We start from the raw sequence: 19965 nt of genomic DNA on the forward strand, positions 1-19965 counted from the left end.
ATACATGGTTCAGTCAGGCCTGCTGAGGACTGTACTTAATTTCTTAAGGAGTTTGAAAGCTTAAACTGGCTGCATTTAGACTAATTTGCTGCATTGCTTTGATTGCTTGCGGCACAAGATTTTGTCAGAAAGTATACAGGAGATTACAATAGAATGGAATCTCCTGGAAAGAGCCCTCGGCTGGATGCCAGCATACTATTTTCTTGTCCTAATTCTGCTACTGACTTGCTGCATAGCCTTGGACAAGCCACTCTCCCTTCTGAATCCATTTCTTCACCTTCCAAATGAAAATGATAATTCTCAACCTAGGAGTTGGTTCTGAGGATTGCTCTGTCTAGAAATGAAACAGTTTCATGTTTCTTACCCCAAATTAAAATCATTCTGTCTTTGTATATGAACCATTTAGTTCATTTCCCCCCAAACAAGTAAACTGTTACTGCCCTCCCCTCCCACATGGGCTGATTTAATGTAATAATTTAATAATTTGTGAAAAGATAGGGAGGTTATGTAAGTAACTTTAAAAATTCTTAAGAATAAAATGGAAGAATACAAGTGCATGGGACATTACATTTCAAGCCTGTAAGGCTGCTTTAGAAACTGGAAAAAGAGACTCGGTCTACAGAACCTAAAATGTGGGGGGAGAATTGGCCTCACTGGTATTTTCTCAATCATTGAAGATGATTCAGAAGCATGGTTGTTATTGGGGAAGGTGTTTCATGACACCAAATTTGGTTTATTTTAGACTTAAGTGGTTGCTTTCTAGACTTTTCTTTCTCTATATTACTTACATGAGTGACTTAATGCCCTTATTAGTGGTTTCCCTCTGTCAGGGGTGTTAGGTGGGTATAAATGACATAATAAAGTTTTCACAAAGAGGAAGTAGTGCTCTTGAATATCAGGGCAGCCCCTTTGGGGGTCTAGTCAGTGACCCTGGGCCTGGCCCAATTTAGGGGGCATCCGGCAATGCTTTACCCGGGATCTTCCTCCCTGAGCATCCCTCATTTCATATCCTTGCTGCCTGGAATGTTCTGCACTATTAGCCACCACAGGAAGGTAGAGAATTTCTTACTCTAATCTCTTCTCATAAAGGGATCCTAGACTTGATAGCTAGAAAGATAGGCCATGGGACAGTATTGTTTTGGAAGGCCCACAGCTCAGAGAGGCAAACCACAGCATGCTAGATCTCAGAAGAGCCTCAAAGTTCTTAGAGGGGCCTACCAACTTGCCCTGGTCACACAGTAAGTCATTGCCCGAACTAGGGCTACCAAGCTGTCCTGAGCCTGAAGAATTATAATTCATTCAGGATCACCCCCTTTGAGAGACTGCTATTACAAACCTCTTTTTTAATTCTCAGCGTAGTGCTAACTAATGTTGGGAATTCTCCCATTTAATTTGTTACTGACTTTCCCATTAGCATGAAGGCACCACAAGAGCAGAGAAGTTGTTAATCATCTTGACCTCTGTATCTCCGATGCCTCTGTATCATGTGTCCTTTGAGCCTGGAAGGTAGTAAGTGCTCAACAAATAATGAAAATTGAATACAGGATTTTCAGTATGCCATTAAAATTCATTTAATCCTTAGACCAAGTTGGTGGTGGGGAATTTAGTGTTCTGTTTTTCATTTTATACATGCATAAATGGAGGTCCACATAGCTGGTCAGCGGTGGCACTGAGGCTGGCACTCACATTTCCTAACTACCAAATCCCTTCCGACCTGGGACACCAAAGTGAAACATGTTCTCCTTCTGAATGCACCTGTGCCTTCTTTCTCCTAATCCAGGAGATGGGGCCTGGTGCTGGTGGGTGTTCCTCCATGCAGGCCTTCAGCAGCTCTGTACCAGGGGCCTCTCCTCTGGGAGGCAGGAGTCTGCCATGTCAGAAGCTTTGAGTCACGCCAACCAGGTTCCAGATTCTGCCTCCCTTGCTGAGTGATCCTGAGAAAGTTATTTTACCTCTCTGTCTTATTTTCTTCATCTGTAAGATGGAAGCAAGAATGCATACCTCATAAGAGATCTTCCAGGCATGATGAATAGATTACATGGTTTGTCCCAAATGATCTTTTGTTCCTTTCTCCTACTGTCTCCTCTTGTTGTCTCTCCCCTCTCCTCTGCTCTGATGGCAATGGCTGGAATTGCCATTCTTACCACATGCAGGTGAGGGAAGGCATAACGAACAGGTGGGGTTGAGCCCTCTGACTTCCCCAGGATTTGGCTGAAAGTGCTGTGAGAATCAGGGCTAGGTTGTGGTTGGTGGTTGGCAACAGCCATCTGGGACCAAAAGAGGGGATCATACGTAGCAGGAGAGCTGATACTTGAGCCTGATGCTGGAGAGCAGCACTGGCTTCATTACAGTTATACCCAGGCTGCTGTCAGGCCCCTCATTACATGATGGTGTCCATACCAGTGGCTGGTAAGTGGTGGTGCCAGGGCTGCTCTCTTGGTCTGGCTAGTTTGCTCTGGCTGGAGAAAAGCAATTCAGTCTCTGCTCTCGTCCCTAGAGAAAAGTCAGGACGTGACTAGGAAGAGGCCTGGGGTGGGGGGCATTGAGAAGTCCTGGGACCTCTGCCCTTGTTCACTTAGATCCCTCCAGCCCTCATTCTCGTCCCCTATATATCTAGGCATTGGGCTCATCTTCAACGCTTGCACATTTTTCTCCCAAGTTTATTCTATTCCTGGCCCTTTGCAATGGTCTTTAAGTTTTTCCGGAAATTCTCTCCCCCTCCTTTATAGAGACCGCATGGTTAACAGATTAATTGCTTCAGTTTATGAACTGGGCTCAAATTCTGTCAATGGTGTGGATTTGTGCAGTCACTTAGAACCTCTCAGAGCCTTGAGACTTTTTGGGGATTGTGACAGTCTTTCATGGTGTGGCGGGGTGCATACTCTTCAGGTGATGTGCTTGGCACAGAGCAGGTATTCTATTCCAACGCCTTCCTGGGCTCCTTCCTCATTCTTCTTACAGACTTGATTAGAGTGCTGTGCTCCATTGTAACTGTCTCTGTCTCCAACAGTCAGCAACTTGAGGGAGGGATTACTCACTCTTACTGGGGCCTGCCACATGCAGACACAAGATCAGTGCCATAATGTCATGTCATTTAAAGAATGAAAGGTTTAATGGCGTGATTTTAGGTCCCTGAAACATGTTCTTGTTCACTGGTGAGAATTTTTTGCCAGAAGTGTTTCCTAATCAGGGCCGCTTCTCCACTAAGATGGTAGAGTCTGTGATACATGCAGCCTTCATGCCCGAGCTCAACCACACAGGAAGAGCACGGTTATCTGGGCATTAGAATCAGCCATAGGTAGGCCCGTTTGGCCCTCTCTTAAGGCTAGAAGGCCTCCGTTTTTAGCTCCCTTCTGATCCACCATGGATCTGAGCTGCTGGGAGCCCACAGAGATGTGGCGGAGAAGCCGCACATCTGCAGGCTCAGGCTCAGCCTCACAGGATTCAAGCTGGGAAAGTGTCTTTGTTTGGTGAGGGGGAAGGGATGAGGGCACATGAAGAAATGTTTAGAAACCCTATTGCTTCCATCTTTGATGTTGCTTTTATTTGACATTTCATCCCAGTTCCTAGCAGTTGCCCTCATAGAGGATTTCTTTTGTCTTTTTTTTCCAGAACCATGCCAGGTGGAAGTCAGGCTGCTGCTGGCCTACAACTCTAATTCCCGCATTCCAAAGTCCCCCTGGATTGAGGGTGGTGAGGTGTCATCCCAGGTGGAGACCAGCATCGAGGGCACCATCCCCTTCAGCAAGTCTGTGAAAGTTTACATAATGCCCAAACCTGCAAGGCGCTGAGGCACAAGCAGGTTTTAGAGCCGAGGCTGGAAGGCCCTTCTTAGCTATCAGAGTGAGGCAAAAGCCTAGAGCACTTCACCTGGAAATGGCGTAAGGGCATAAGGAGGACATGACCCTTTTAGTCTTGTCTAGTATCAAATACAGGATAAATTATTTTGCATTAAAAATCCAAAAACCTTCAAATCTATACCTCCTCCTTCCCTATCCCCTCATACCTCCAATAAAGTTGGGAAAACACCTAGGTGTTCCAGTTCCTGGTCCTTAAAAAATTATGTGGCTATAGGTTCAACATTTATATCACATGGTTACATTCCTCAAGTATGAAACAAAGATGTAATTTTCTAGTCACCTCCAAAGACTTGCTTATTAGAGCATAATCTTGTTTCTTACATCAGTAGTCTGTTTGCCAGGGCCCACTCCTTTCACAGGTGTGCTTTTTCACCATCGACAGTTCCTGAATGGCCTTAGACGTCGCTATCTTGCTGAGAAGCTCTTTTCCCAACTCAGGCAGTAGCTGTGCCAAGGACTGAAGGAGTAGCTAGAGAATGAATCATTTTCATCGCTGAGGGAGATTCTTGATCTTGCCTGTCATTACCCTAAGAACCAAAATAATACATAAGGGCCATATTTTAGGAAAAACAAGGATTATGGAAAAGAGGGATCCAGTGTAAGAAATAAAGTCCTCTCCCACTACACACTATGTCTTTGATGACTCCAGTTGGAGCTGCGTGTGAGTTAAGGGTGTAGCTGGGGTGTAAGAACAGTAAGTGCACCAGAGATGTTAACTGTGTGAGGGCTGTGCTACTTTACCTGTCATTTAATCCTTGCTGCAGCCAACTGAGTCTTCCAGAGACTTTAGAGTGAGCAGTCTTGGGAGGAAACCTGTACAGTAAGTAGTAAAGCCTGTATTCATTCAAATCCAAGATGATTCCAAAGGCCTAGGCTGTACCAGCTCAGGGAAAGTATATGGAAAAAGCCTTCAGATCTTCAGCTCTCTATGCCTCTGTTTCCTCATCTATAAAATAGAGATAATTATACCTTAAATGTTATTCAATGGGTTCAATCAAATAATGCTTGGTAGAATCTGAATCTGCAGCCAATCTCGATCGTATTTGGTACGTGGAAAACTTATAAAAATAATAGGAAGATTATAGGATTACTCAGGTGAAGCTGGAATTTTAATTCAAGCATGTTTGGCTTTTGCTTTAATGCACTTGACTTGTGCCCAGCAGTGTTGTAAGCCCTTTGCATGAATTAACTCCTGTAATCCTCACGACCACCCTCTGAATAGTTACACTATCATCTTTGTTCTACAAGCAAGGGAGTTGGAGTTCAGAGAATTGAGTAACTTGGCCTCAGTCACACAACTAATAAATGCTAGAGCTGGGGTTTGAACCCAGGTAGTCTGGCTCCAGAACGTCTTACCTGCTAGAGTGGGACTAAGGGAAGAAAGATCTTCACAGCGCTGCCTTTTCTAGTGTACTTGCTTGTTTTGTATATCTCAAGGATGTGCCATCAGTGGGCTCTTCTGTGTCAACAAGATACCCTGGCAAAAGTGCTGTCCCTGGTGACAAAATGAAGCTGGGAGCTAGGCCGAATCATAGCACAGTCCTTACCCAGGCATCTAATGATGATTGCTAGGTTGGAGTGTAGATGAAAACAATGAAACCCATGGCTGCCAACTGAGCCCCTCATGTTATAGCTTTAGAAAGCCTCCTGGGAGAAGCCTGTGCTGCATCCTTTTCAGATCTAGTACCCCTGCTATAAAAATCCTTTCAGGTTATCTCCCATTTTACAGGTGTAGAAACTGAGGTTTTGAGATTATGTTTTTCTCCTAAGGGGCAAAGCTAGGACTTTGTCCTAGGTCTTAATACCCAGAATATAGTATGTTTTGCACCAAAGGTGGAGATACACTAAGGGGCAGATTATGGCTTAGTATTAAGATAAGTTTTTAAAAGGTAGGTGAGAATTAAATGGGATACATTAAGAGATAAGAAAATGTCCATGTTGGATGTGTTCAAGCAGACGTTGAACAAGCTCCTAACAAGTTTATTGCAAAGGAATTCAAGTATCATATGAGAGATTGGGTCCAACCTTTTAAATTCCTTTTACCCTGAATTACCAGGTTCTGTGGAATATGAGAATCTTGATTTTTCTGCATCTGTTTCCACACTTTGAATGAAGTGAGAAAAATGACCTTCTATTATAAAGACCTGAAGGGGGTATAAAGATCACTCTGGTGTGGCACCTTCATTTTAGAAGTGAATGTACAAGCCCAGAGAGAATCCATGGTGAAGCCACAGCTGGAACCCAGGCCTCCTGATTCTTAGTGAATATGGTTTCCATAATGGGTCTATTGTGCTTTGTAAGCAGTCTCCCTTGCACCCAGCAGGCAAAGCTAGAAACCTAGGTGTCACATCGGACTTCCTCCTCACCCCTCATGTAAACCTAGCCATCAAGTCCTTTAAATTCTGCTTAGATGTTTCTTGACTCAATTCCCTTCTCATACTCAGTTTCTGTCCTAGTGCAGGCCACCATCATCTCCCCTAAAATGGGGCATTAGCTTCCTAAAGATTTTGCCTCAAACCTTGCCCCTTCAGTTCAGTCTTCACACAGCTACCAGAGTGATCTTTCTAAAACCCAGATCTGCTCATGTCCTTCCCCTGCTTAAGTCCCTCTCAAGTGGCCCACTTCTGTCCCAGGATAAAGTCTAAAGTTCTGTCCCTGAAGGTTCTTCATGCCCCTCCCCTGCTCTCCAGCCTCATACTGCCTTTGCAACACATTCTTGTACTTCTCTGGCTATAGAGAAGGTCTGTAGTTCTTGCCAACATTCATCATGCTGTTTTGTCTCAGACCTTTGGACCTGCTGAGCCCCAGAATATATCCTCAAATTGTCTCCTTTGGTTCCTTCTCATTCTCCAGAACTGAGCCTCATTCTGGAGCCTGTCTTGTGTCTCCTGTGGGCTTGGCGCGTGGCCTCTGTGTTCCGACAGCCTTCTATATGTTCTTTAAGGATATTTACTTAAGTATTTATTTCAGGTTCACAAATGGAAACCTCTAAAGAAGGTAGGCAGGGGAAAAGGAGTCATGCAACCTGGAGGAAGATAATAGACTTCAGTTTTCAGTCAGAGCATAGCTTCTGTCAGAAGACAGTTGTCATTCAGTTCTACTCAGTGGTTTGTAAGTGTGGGCCTGGGGGTATAAGATCTTCCAGTTCTTCCAGAAAAGCCAGAAATCTGCATTTTCATGTAAAAAAAAAAAGCCATTAAAAATTAATGTTAAAATGACTCCGAGACAAAATAGGTGTCTAGGTAGATTTGTGCCAGTTTGCAACATTGGTACCATCACTCTGTATTTAATGTCTGTTTCTTCCAACTACTCTGTGTGTAGACGCACAGTGAGAACATCTGTTGTATCCCCGGCACAGCTACTGGCACATACCAGGCAGGGGAAGAATGAATATGATTCCAGAGCAAACTTAGCAGTACCATGGCATGCCTGCAAAAGCCAGCCCTGGGATTCGTGTTTCCGAAAGGACTTTATATTTGGCTTTGACACGATTGACTTCTGCAAACAGAATTATAGGGTACCCAGAAAACACTTGGCAGACTTCTCGTCTTAGGAACCACTCAAGCTAGAAGAAATTAAGTGTGGGCAGAGGGAGGGCTGTGCTGCCTACAAATCAAATCAAAGGGCTTAATGATTAAGACATGGGACCAAGTATAGTGTCACGTGGAAAAATAGCTTTTCTCCAGGTTCTGCACATTTCCAGCAATGACCATGGAGAACAGATTCAGAAATTGGAGCTGTTTATTACCAGGTTCTGTACAAAGTTTAATAATGTCACTGCCAGATACTTCTGTCTCCAAGAAGATTGTACTAAGTTCTCTATAATGTGGAGACAACTCAGGAACACTGATTACACCCACACCTAATGCAACACCCACTAGAGATGTCTCACTTTACATTCCACTTAAAAACAAAAAAGTTGATTGCATCAATAGAGAAACAGTCTGAATTTTATCAAACACCCTCTAGCCGTATAGGTGCCTGGCTTTTTTGAGCTGAGTGAACTGAGACCTAGAAAGATCCTGTATCTGTCAAATTGCTGGTGGCAGGAAGGACACTGAGCAGGACTTCCTCAGACCTCCAGGCTAAGTCAGGTCTGTGAGGATCTCACTCCCATGCCCTCCCCCCCCCCCCTTTTAAGTAAGCTCTAATCCAGTGTGGGGCTTCAACTCACGACCCTGAGGTCAAGAGTTGCCTGCTCTACCAACTGAGCCAGTGAGGCATCCCACTCCCATGGACCTTTTAAGGTGGTGTGTAGCAGAGATCAGGACACAGCATTGGGTTCTAATCTGATGACTCGGAGACAAAATAGGTGTCTAGGTAGCTTTGTGCCAGTTTGCAACATTGATACCATCACTCTGTATTTAATGTCTGTTTCTTCCAACTACTCTGTGCGCAGACGCACGGTGAGAACACTGCCACTTCCTTGCTGGGCAAACTTGGAGAGGTTCCTTCACTTTCCATTCTAGTAGTCTTAGCTCCCCTTTTCTTGCCAAGCCACATCTTAAGTTGCTGTTTGGTCTGTGGATTGGCTGCCCAGTCAGATATCCAAATGGGCCAAGCAGGTGACAGGCTCACATGGAGCAAAACCCAGCTTTCTGGGGTCGTGGCTTCAACAAGGGCTGAGCTGGACAATTGTATTTTATTGTGGCTGTGATAGACACTTGACCTAGTAAATGTTTAAAATTTGCCAAATGTTCGGCAAATTGATGAACACCTGTTCTTTAAGACTCAGCTTCTGTCCTGTTCTTAGTGATGTCTTCCTTACTTTCCCTTCCATTCTGGTATGATTAGGCCATCCTTTAGGTCACCATTAGACCTTGTAACTATTATAACATTAACGCCTGTATCATCATTATCTGTAGATTTGTCTCTCCCACAGAACTCCTGAGGGCAAGAATTAGATAGAATTTATTCATTTCTTTACCCCCAGGGCCCAGCAATAACTGGTCATATGAAAATCAGTCTCAGTAAGAGCCTCTTAGTAAATGGGCATGAAAGAGAATGAATAAATAAGAGTAGATAGTTCCTTTGGGCTTCAACATTCTACAGATCTATGAAATAAGCTGCTATGTTATGAACCATAAAAAGAAACGTTGACTTTACACAGCACACCTATTAATCAAAATACAATGACAACAATGGCTTCAATTTATTGAGTCCTTACTACATGCCAAGCAGTATGCTAAGACATGGTATGAATCACCCCATTTAATACCTACAAAATCACTCCAGGTACTAATTATTATCCCTATCTGACAGATGAGAACAGTGAAACTTTTAAGAGATTAAATAAATGCCCAACCAATGAGTGGCAGGAAGCCACAGTTCAAAGTCAAGGCTATTTGACACCAAAGCCCATACTCCTAACTCTTTAAAGAGGGGGAGGAATGAAAACTAATGAGATGGTGATAATTTATTATAGTTCATCAGTCTCTTCTAAGGCTTCACAAAGGACATGTGGCATTTAACAGAACAAAGACTATCCACGGTGGTCTAGTCCAGCCCCATCATTTCGTAGCAAGGGAAGGTGAGGTTTAGCTGGTAAGACAGATGACCTAGATCCCTAGTATCAGGACATTGCTTCTTTTATTGTTACTATTACAGAAATGTTCTGCCACTTCATTCAGGGTTCTGCTCCTACGTCATCTGCACAGAGACTTTTCCTGACCACGTATCTGAAATAGCCTTCACTACTCTTTATCTTCTTATCCTGCTTTTTCTTCATAACAGGTTCTGCTTTCATTATGGAATTTATTGTTTATTTTCCCCACTAGAATATAAGCTTTATGAGGATAAGACTTTTATTGCTGTTTCTCTGGAGCCTCTAGCAGTGCCTGGCATATAAAGTACTCAGTAAAAATTGGTTGAATTAATGGTTAAACATTCCAAAGCATCAATCGCAATGTAATTTTAATGCACTGAAACTTTTCTTTGGCCTTCAAAGCAGAAGGCTTTATTTTTGCCTTTATTTTCTCGTATTTCTGGCCTAACATTTACTGTATTATTAAACTTTGGTAAATATCTGTCTTCTCCCTTTTCAGTTCCCCCCAGAATGGGACCTTGCCTTAGTCATCCATGCATCCCAAACCCTAGCCCAGCACTGGGCATGAGCAGCTGTTGAAAAATGCTTGGGGAGGTTGGTGAGAGTGGTAAGAGTGATAGTCAGAGGCATTGTGGCTTAGTGATTTATTCTCCTTAAGGCTCCATCAGCACGTGGAATGGAAGACCCCTCCCACCCTGATTCCTCGGGCAGCCAGGGCATTATACTCCTTCACTGCCTGCTCTGTCTGGAGGACCCGCACATCAATGCCTTGTTTCTCGAGGTACTCCACAGTTGACGGAGGCACCTGGGAAGAGGGAAAGAGATGAGTGAGTCCAGGGAAAGGCTCTCCAGGGTTTCCTTTCCTGTCATGAGGCAAGTGCTCTCTACAGAACTGGACAATGACAACTGTCACCCAGCATTTACCAGTCGAAAATTTGGCAGTGAGCCCCAAGGAGTCAGTAAGGCTTCTAAGAAGTTGATTGAAAGTATCCTGCATGTACAAAGCTCCGGTGAAGTGGAAATGGAAACAGTATGGATTCTGGAGTCAGACAGTCTTGGATTTAAGTGTTACTAGCAGTGTGACCTTGGGTAAGTGAATTCAGTTCTCTGACCCTTCGTTTCCATGTCTGTAAATAGGGATAATAATACCTAGTTCACAGGGCTGGTATGAAAATTAATTCAACTAAGGTATGTAAAATGTCTAGCATGTAAATGTTGAATGTTTGAGTTAGTCCAACCAGAGTCTAAAGTCTAACTTTGCCATGTACCCACCAAGTGGCTGTAGGTGAGCTGTTTAAAGTTTTTCAACCCCAGTTTCTTCCGCTATAAAATGGGAATAACTCTAACATCACAGGGTGGTGTGAGCATGAAGTTAACTACTGTATGTACACGGCAGCTCAAATGTCTCCTCAGAAAGGCCCTTCCTGACTCCTGCATTTAGAGCAGCCCCTCAGAAGTCACTATTTTCTTCACAACATTTGTTACGATGTGAAATTATCTACTGTTTTAATTTCCAAGAGGGCCATGAACCTTGTTTGTCTCATTTTTCGTGTTGTCTCCAGTGCCTAGAATAGTGTCTGACCCATAGAAGGCACTGAATAAATGTTAATTTATATAAAAGATTCTCAATAGGGGCAGCTATTATTGGATATTTTCTTAACTGGCTTGTGCTGAGTATTTTAAGGAGATTTTATTTAGACTCTGCCTCAGAAAGAGTTCTGAAATATTTTTTAAACACCCTATATTTTTTATATGTTTGAATAACTTTATAATAACAGTAGCCTGTAGAAAGGAATTATTTTAATGGGAAAAAAACTAGGTTAAACAAAAAATATAAATGAATCGCAGCTTTATCAGTAGGGAACTGTATTTTAGGACATCTGTCTAAAGGAAAGAATGAGGTAGATCTCTATATACTTCTGTGAAAGGCTGTCCACAATGTAACAACATCAGTAGGAAGTTACAGAACAATATGTACAATGTGATCCTGTTGATGTAAAAAATGATTATAAGTGTGTACCTGTGTATCTGTACGTGTAAGAGTATGTGTTTGCAGTTACGTAGAGACCTGGAGCAGTATACATTACATGTACAAACCGGGGTGGGGAGCTCTCACTTTTCTACTTCAACATTTCTGCATCTCCTGTTGTGCTATAAGCATGTATTATTTCTTTAAGTACAATAAAAATAAATTTTTTTTTCTGAAAGGGAAAAAAGGCATAACTTGATTGTGTTCAAGGAAAGAATAGAAAGTATTATAAAAATGTCATGTAATAAAAAAGTGAAGTACTATGAAATCTAAAGAACTGAATATTGATAGCTATCGAGCTTGAGAATTCCAGGAGTGAAGAATTTCTGAAAAATAGTTGAAACAACACAGGCCTAGGCTTAGGTTGAGACTGGAGAGTCCAACCCTGATGAGGAAGAGTACTAACATCCATTATTTTATCCTAGGCCACTCCTGACTCAGCAAAATGAGGGTGCATGATATATTGAGATGAGCTCCCAAGAAGGATTTTTTTTTTTTTTTTTAACCTTTATTATATTTTTGAAAGAGTGCATAAGCAGGGCAGGGGCAGAGAGGGAGACACAGAATCAGAAGCAGGCTCCAGGCTCTGAGTTGTCAGCACAGAACCAGACGCAGGGCTTGAACCCACAAACGGTGGGATCATCACCTGAGCCGAAGTGGGACGCTTAACCAACTGAGCCACCCAGGTGCCCCAAGAAGGACATATTTCTAAGGTAATGGTCCAAGAGGTCACCAGCTGTCCTCAGGAATGCTGTGCTCACCAATACCTACCTTCAAGGCCTCACTCATCCCTCGGCCAATCACAAGAGTCTGCACACCCTTCTTAACAACTTCCTCCACATCTGCAGGCTGCACACCAGGAGAATGCTGGATATGGAAAGAGAAAGTATACCAGCTACCTGTTATTTTAAGCTTTCTTTGCAGTTGGGATTCTTGTGGGATTCATTCATTCATCCATTAATTTATTGAGAAAATGTTTACTGAGTTTTATTCTGTGCCAAGCATCATTCAGGGCCCTCAAAATAATAGAAGATTCAATGCTAAGTCTAGTGAAAAATATAGAAGACTAAAAAGAAATTTCAATACTTTTATCAGTGCTAAAGGAAGTTAGTTCAGGGTGTTGTGAGAACATAGAGAAAGAGCACCTAATTCAGACTTGGGGAGTCGGGACAAGTGGTCACTGAAGGCATCCCAGAGGAGGTAACATGTAAGCTGAGACCTACACGACACACAAGAATTAGCCAGGTAACAGGAAATCAGTGGAACAAAGCATTCTAAGTAGAGGGAATAGCACGTACAAAGGCTCAGAGGAAAGAAAAACATGGAGAACTAAAGGTCATTCAGTATGACTGGTGTGTCACAGGTGAGAGTAGAAAGAGGGGGGTAGGAGAAGAAAGCACCTGCACACTAAGCCAAAATTTGGACTGTGGAAAGACTTCAAGAGAATTTACCTTTTTCTGAGCTCCCTTCCCACTTATGGAAAACTTACATTGATGCTTTAAAACCTGTCACTACATAAAGTCTTCCCAGAGTTTCCCAGGGATATTTAAGGTAAGATGTTTAGTGACATTAATCCAACATTAAAGGATGGTGGCTTCTGAACTGCTTCCACATCAGCAAATGGGACAGTGGGAGTTTGATAAATACGAGCACAATTACTGGGCTTCACGTATTCTGTATCTTCACAGGGATGACACTCTCAGCACTGAAGATCAGTGACCAAAGCCGTCCTTCCCTGAGTTGTCTATCTTTATCCTTTCATTCAGTCAACAGATATTTACTGTGCACTTACTCTGCACCAGGCTCTACACTCAACATTGGAAATACTGAGATGAACCAAATAGTTAATGGAGGAGTTTTAGTCAGGCAAAGTTAGTGAATGTGTGGAAGTAGTTACAGTAGGATGAGATAAATAGAGTTGAGAGGATATCAGAAGAGAGGGAATAAATACGAGTGGGAAGCGGTCATAAATGACATGCTGTTTTAATTGGGTCTTAAAGTATGAGCAGAAAGAAGTATGCCTTGATGCAGTGGTTGTGGAAGGGGTACCCAATCATAGTTGGAGATGGTACAAGGAAAGAACTGCCAAAAATATCATGAAGACAAGTGTACCAAAGAAAGAAAGGTTTTTCAATTTAGAAAGATGATAGAAGAGATAGGATTGAAATTTATATATACTTTTTAAGGTATAAAGAGAGCAAATCAGTCTTTTCATTAAATCCTGAAATAATATCCTATATGTTTATAGTTACAGTTTTCATAATACAGCTGTAGAAATTACTTCACATGATCTATGTAGTCATCCTATAAAGTAGCACTAAAACACCCATTCTCATTTTATAGATAAGGAAACTGAAGCTCACAAAATATATACACATTGGCCAAGATGACACAAGTTTTAGGTGGTGGAGCTGGGATTTGAACTGAAACGTGTAACTTTCAGTTTAATGCATTTTGTTCGAATACCATAAACCAAGGAGCAACTTTCTTGAAGTTTGAAAGAAATAAGCCTAATGACCACACACAGTTGTGTTGCTCACTGCAGGTAGAATATTTATTAGTTTAAGTGTGAACCTGAATCTTCCCTAGAGCAATCTCTCTCTTTCTGTTTCTGTCTCTCTCACACAAACAGAAGCTAAAAAATCACAGAAGAGACAGAATGGAATATTTAAAATTTTTTTTAATTTTTAAATGTTTATTTTTGAAGGAGAGAGAGACAGAGCATGAGCAGGGGAAGGGCAAAGAGAGGGAGACACAGAATCCGAAGTAGGCTTCAGGCTCTGAGCTGTCAGCACAGAGCCCAATGCAGGGCTCGAACTCATGAGCCATGAGATCATGACCTGAGCTGAAGTTGGACGCCCAACCAACTAAGCCACCCAGGCATCCCTAAATTTTTTTTAACATTTATTCATTTTTGAGAGAGTTGAGAGCAGCAGAGGGGCAGAGAGAGGGAGACACAGATCCGAAGCAGGCTCCAGACTCTGAGCTGTCAGCAAAGCCTGATGTGGGGCTCGAATCCACGAATCATGAGATCATGACCTGAGTCAAAGTTGGACACTTAACCGACTTAGCCACCCAGACATCCCCAGAATGGAATATTTAACAAATAGTTGATTAACGCCGGAAGGAATGGGAAACATGAGGTCAAACAAAAAAACAAATGACAATTGAAACACTTAGACATAGCTATACCGGTGCGCCTGGGTGGCTGTGCACGTTAGGCTCTGTGCTGACAGCTCAGAGCCTGGAGCCTGCTTCGGATTCTGTGTCTCCTCCTTTCTTTGCCCCTCTGCTGCTCGCTCTCGCTCTCGCTCTCTCTCTCTCAAAAATAAACATAAAAAATAAAACGTAGCTATATCAATAATATTAAGTGGACTAAAGAGTTGAAGGTAAAGATTGTCTAGATTAAAAAGCAAGATCCAACTAAACACTACTTATAAGGTATGCACTTTAAATAAAAAAAACACAGGTTGAAAGTATAAGGATGAAAAAACACATAAACACACAGTAAGAAAAGTGGTGTGGTTATACTAATATCAGATTAAGTCGACCTAAGAAATATTACTACAGGGGCGCCTGGGTGGCGCAGTTGGTTAAGCGTCCGACTTCAGCCAGGTCACGATCTCGCGGTCTGTGAGTTCGAGCCCCGTGTCGGGCTCTGGGCTGATGGCTCAGAGCCTGGAGCCTGTTTCTGATTCTGTGTCTCCCTCTCTCTCTGCCCCTCCCCCCGTTCATGCTCTGTCTCTCTCTGTCCCAAAAATAAATAAACGTTAAAAAAAAAAAATTAAAAAAAAAAAGAAAAGAAATATTACTACAGATAAGCGGTGTCATATCATGATGCTTAAAAGGCCAATTCATCAACAAAAATATAACAACTCCAAATCTGTATACTTAGTAAAAAAGCTACAAAATGTAAGACAAAAATAACAACTAAGAGGAGAAACAGACACCACCACCATAGTTAGAAATTTTAACAACTCTCTCTCAGTAATTCTAGAACAAATAGACAAAAAGTCAATAAGGAAATGGAGGATTTGGGCAACACTATCAATTTGTCCTAATAGACATTTATAGGTTACTTCATGTAACAATTGCAGAACACATATATATATATTTTTTTTTTTAATTTTTTAAACGTTTGTTTATTTGTGTGTGAGAGAGAGACAGCAACAGGAGGGGCAAAAAGAGAGGGAGACCCAGAATCCAAAGCAGGCTCCAGGCTCTGAGCTGTCAGCACAGAGCATGATGCAGGGCTCAAGCCCATGAACCGTGAAGTTACGACCGGAGTCAAAGTCAGACACTTAACCGACTGAGCCACCCAGGCACCCCATAATTTTTTTTTTTAGTAGTATAGGCAGGTTATAGATTAGCAGGAAGAGACCACATATAGGCACACATACAACTCACTGCTTCCTCATTTAGTTAGCCAAGGAAACAAAACAGATGCCAAGTCGTTACACCAAGTGGAACCAGATGCAGTGTATCTTTGCCGGCTTTCTCCACGGCTCTTGATTCCTTATGGGGTGTGCAAGTGCTGCTGACATCCTTCACCCCGTCAGTGAATGTTCCAGGGCTGATAAGGAAGCCAGTCTCTCTCACTATTACACTTTTATATTCAGGCTTATGTCATCAGCATCTTTCTAAGGAGCTGACACTTAAGACTGTATGAGCTTACATTTAAGGGACTATGAAAAGTTGGAACACCTGCATGTCAAAGAGTGAACCAAACTGGTCGGCAGGAAGGGTATATTCCTCATTTGGGGCGAGGATGCAGACCTCGGGCCCAGGTGGCTCTGAACGGCACCTCTGCCTCCAGCTTCACTGGTTCTCCACAAAGATCAGAGGAGACTGGGGGAGGATAGATTCTTTTTTTTGTAAAAGTTATTTCGGTTCATAAATTTTTAAAAGGCAAGATAAAAAGGGATTTTTTTTCACTTGATTACAATGATTAGTTCTTAAAGAAATGTAAAAGGATTAGATGTGTTTTTAGTTCCATGGCTCTGATTAATCCTAGAACCACCCTGCACCGCAGTTATGCTATACAGGACTTAAAATAATCTTCTGGGGCAATAACCAAGGTAAATATTTAATAGAATTACAAATCAGGTTGGGGAGCTTCACCTTCCTCAAGTAAATGCACTTAACTGAAATATTGAAAGATTGCTTCATCTAACAAAGAATTGCATCTACTTTGAGGAGCATCATGATCCCCAGACTCTAAGAGCTCACATTCTAGTAAAAGGAAACAAGGCCACTGCTCAAAATCAAGGTCAGTAAAAGTGCAAAACCATAATCCTTGGGAGATTCAGAGACTGAAGACAGCCGCAACCCATCAGAGTTGCTGGATCAATGGAACTCAAGTGACAAATGTGGCTGCTGTGTGCAATACTGCAGGCCCAGGGTGTCACGTACAGAGCAGTGAAAGATAACTCTGCAACAGCCTGTGGATCCCGGCATTGGTGGGTGATTACTCACAGCTTTGTGCAGAGGCCTGTGATTGGAGCATCAGTCTGTTATTGAGGTGTCCTCAACCTGCCACCAGCGACTCCTCCGCTTCTTCCAATCCCTTGGGGCAAACCACAAGGCTGTCTTCCCTGCATGAGTGTCTGATTCTGTTCCTCTTCTTTAAGAGGCTTTCCGTCACACCATGTGAGGTTGTAAAATCTTATTGTTTTTTCTTGAGGGAAAGCTATTAATTGTGGGGAAATGTCCAGCTAATAATAATAATATCCATTATACCGGCTAAACGACAGAGTGGCATCTTACATGGCTGGGACATTTCCTCTTATTTTATGTTAAGTTTAAAAAGAAAACATTCCTAAATTACGCTTTCAAGGAAGCATTTCCTCCTGCTGAAATAAATGGTTAGTGGCAATGCTGTTATCTGGCTGTGTTGCTGAGAAAAGCAGATTCTGCGAGTGAGGGTTAAAGGATCTCTTCAATCTGTCCCCTGTGGACACTGCCTGAGTCACATTCTCATTATCATTTGCCTGAATTAAGAGCCTCTTAAATGGTCTTCCTGTCTCGACCAGGGCAGAGGCAAATTTGTGTTTCTTTTTTGTTTTTGGTGACACAGCCTGCTCTGGCAATATGGCAAAGCCTACAGCCCCATTCTCAAAATGAAAATTTTAAATGCACAATAGAAACTACATGGAATTGCGAAGGCAACAGGTTTTATACAAATAAAATTATCAGAATATGAAAAACAGATAGGCGGTCTAGTAATATGCTTCTTCATTAACTTCGAAGAGTGGGAATATTTTCCAAATGTCCCTTACACTTGCCCTTACACTGGCAAGACTGCGAGTTCTTTCAAAATCTATTCTACCTCTTCTGGGTAAAAGAAGCTGCCCAGCCAGAGACTCCACTTCCTGTTTTCCGTTGCAGCCAGGTATGGCAATGTGACTGTGCTCTCACCAATACAAAGTTCAACGGAATAGGAGCAGAAGAAATGACACAACATCTGGGTTTGGGCCTTAAGACATTAGGTGTGAGTTTTCTTCTCTTTCACCTTCCTTTCAAGTTAGAACTCCGACATTCAAATGCTCTAGAAGATGGTAGAGCAACAGAGGAAAAAAACATGGGCCCCTGGCAGTTCCCCCAGAGCTGTTCTCCTTGCCCGCCCCCAACCCCCAGCTTAGGTGGGCCACACTAATAAGAGAGAAATATATTTCTATTTTCTTTAAGCCACTAGACTTTGGGATTTCTAATAGACACAGCAGCTTCTTCTTTAACCTAACAGATCCACAGACCCATTCTTAAACTAAACCATGACTAGTTGTGAATCATTTGGGTAGAACAGATATGAGGGAGTTAACGACACTAGACCCCAAGGGACTATGTCTTCTATGTAGAATATACACAGGGAGCCATAGAGACATTTACCTTATGGGAATTCAACTATATAGTTTTTGTTCGATTTTTAGATGTTTATTTATTTGGAGAGAGAGAGCATGAGCAGGGGAGGGGCAGAGAGAGGGAGAGAGAGAATCCCAAGCAGGCTCCACACTATCAAGTGTAGAGCCCAGCACGGACTCGATCTCACAAACCATGAAATCATGACTTGAGCCGAAATCAAAGGTCAGACACTTAACTGACTGAGCCACCTCAGGCGCCCCTCAACTATATGTTTTTAGAAAAAAAAAGAAAGAACTATTTAAATAGTGATGGTAATTCAGCCACTGTACTCAGAGCATAACATGAGATGGCAGTCATGCGTCTGTTATTCCTTCCATCTCAATTTCATAGTTGCTGTTTCCAGTGTGAAACTTTGGTCTCATCAAGTGTGTTTCTAGTGTTTAAACCTACAATATGCATTCTTCATACAACACGGACCTTAAATGCAAAAGAATTACTTTATCTGTCCTGTATGGAAGATAACACATATGTTCTAACATTAAGGGGATCTTCTAGAAGGGATCTGACTCTAAGCAATTTTCATCTTTTTTTTTTTAAGTTTATTTATTTTTGCAGAGAGAGAGAGAGAGTGCGCGCGCATGAGGGGGGTAGGGGCAGAGAGAGAGGGAGGCACAGAATCTGAAACAGGCTCTAGGCTCCAAGCTGTCAGCACAGAGCCCAATGCAGGGCTCGAACTCCCGGACAGCGAGATCATGACCTGAGCCATGACTTTCATCTTAAGTGCTGACTTTAAAATTTAATCCATGAATAAGATTTAAGTCTACATATTAGTCTCAAAATGATAGGATCTATAGCTTGGAGGAGCCTTACATGTCCATCTAGCCCCAACTACCCATATGATAGAGTCTCCTATGGAAATAAATGTTTGTAGACACTGCTGACCAATTGAGGAGCTCTTCCCATGATTAAAAAAAAATTTTTTTTTAATGTTTATTTGTTTTGGGAGAGAGAGAGACAGGGCACAAACGGGAAGGGCAGAGAGAGAGAGAGACACAGAATCCAAAGCAGGTTTGAGGCCTGAAGCTGTCAGCACAGAGCTCGACACAGGGCTCAAACCTATGAACTGTGAGATCATAACCTGAGCCAAAGTTGGTTGCTCAACCAAGACACCCAGGAGCCCCCCCCCCCCCCCCCCCCGCCCCATGATTCTACTCTAGCATTTCTCCCACCCTTCTATGCCTATGCACACACTTTCCCTGGTAGTTCCCTTGTTTACCTGGGAAGTTCCCTTGTTTACCCTTCAAGAATCAGGTCAGGAGCACTTGGGTGGCTCAGTCGGTTGAGCGTCTGACTTCAGCTCAGGTCATGATCTCACAGCTTGGGAGTTCGAGCCCCGCATCAGGCTCTGTGCTGACAGCTCAGAGCCTGGAACCTGCTTCAGATTCTGTGCCTCCCTCTCTCTGCCCCTTGCCTGCTCACACTCTGTCTCTGTCTCTCAAAAGTAAATAAACATTAAAAAAAAAATCAGGTCAAAGATCACACCTTCTGTGAATGCTCAGGCAGTTTTACGTGCTTCTTCCTTTCTCCCATTGCAACTCTTTTGGTTCATGTATTATAGCACTTACTACAATGTTCTCTTTGCCTAATTCTCCCATTTCCTTGAAGGAGGAGAT

General features: G+C 42.6%; 2 protein-coding genes across 2 annotated transcripts in view; one reads left to right on the forward strand and one right to left on the reverse strand.

The window, feature by feature from the left end:
* INTS4 (integrator complex subunit 4) overlaps positions 1 to 4028 on the forward strand; it is a 74416-nt gene extending 70388 nt beyond the window's left edge. The window contains exon 16 of the mRNA XM_030333703.1: positions 3613 to 4028. Coding sequence (XP_030189563.1) covers positions 3613 to 3791 — 179 coding nt within the window. The 3' untranslated portion in view covers positions 3792 to 4028. The remainder of the gene's footprint in view (positions 1 to 3612) is intronic.
* A 6006-nt stretch (positions 4029 to 10034) lies between these two features.
* AAMDC (adipogenesis associated Mth938 domain containing) overlaps positions 10035 to 19965 on the reverse strand; it is a 30987-nt gene continuing 21056 nt past the window's right edge. Inside the window, exons 3-4 of the mRNA XM_030331899.1 lie at positions 12206 to 12301; positions 10035 to 10210 (exon numbers count right to left, since the gene is read on the reverse strand). Coding sequence (XP_030187759.1) covers positions 10070 to 10210; positions 12206 to 12301 — 237 coding nt within the window. The 3' untranslated portion in view covers positions 10035 to 10069. The remainder of the gene's footprint in view (positions 10211 to 12205; positions 12302 to 19965) is intronic.

The sequence above is a fragment of the Lynx canadensis genome, chromosome D1, assembly GCF_007474595.2.
Source record: "Lynx canadensis isolate LIC74 chromosome D1, mLynCan4.pri.v2, whole genome shotgun sequence".
Taxonomy (NCBI): Eukaryota; Metazoa; Chordata; class Mammalia; order Carnivora; family Felidae; genus Lynx; species Lynx canadensis.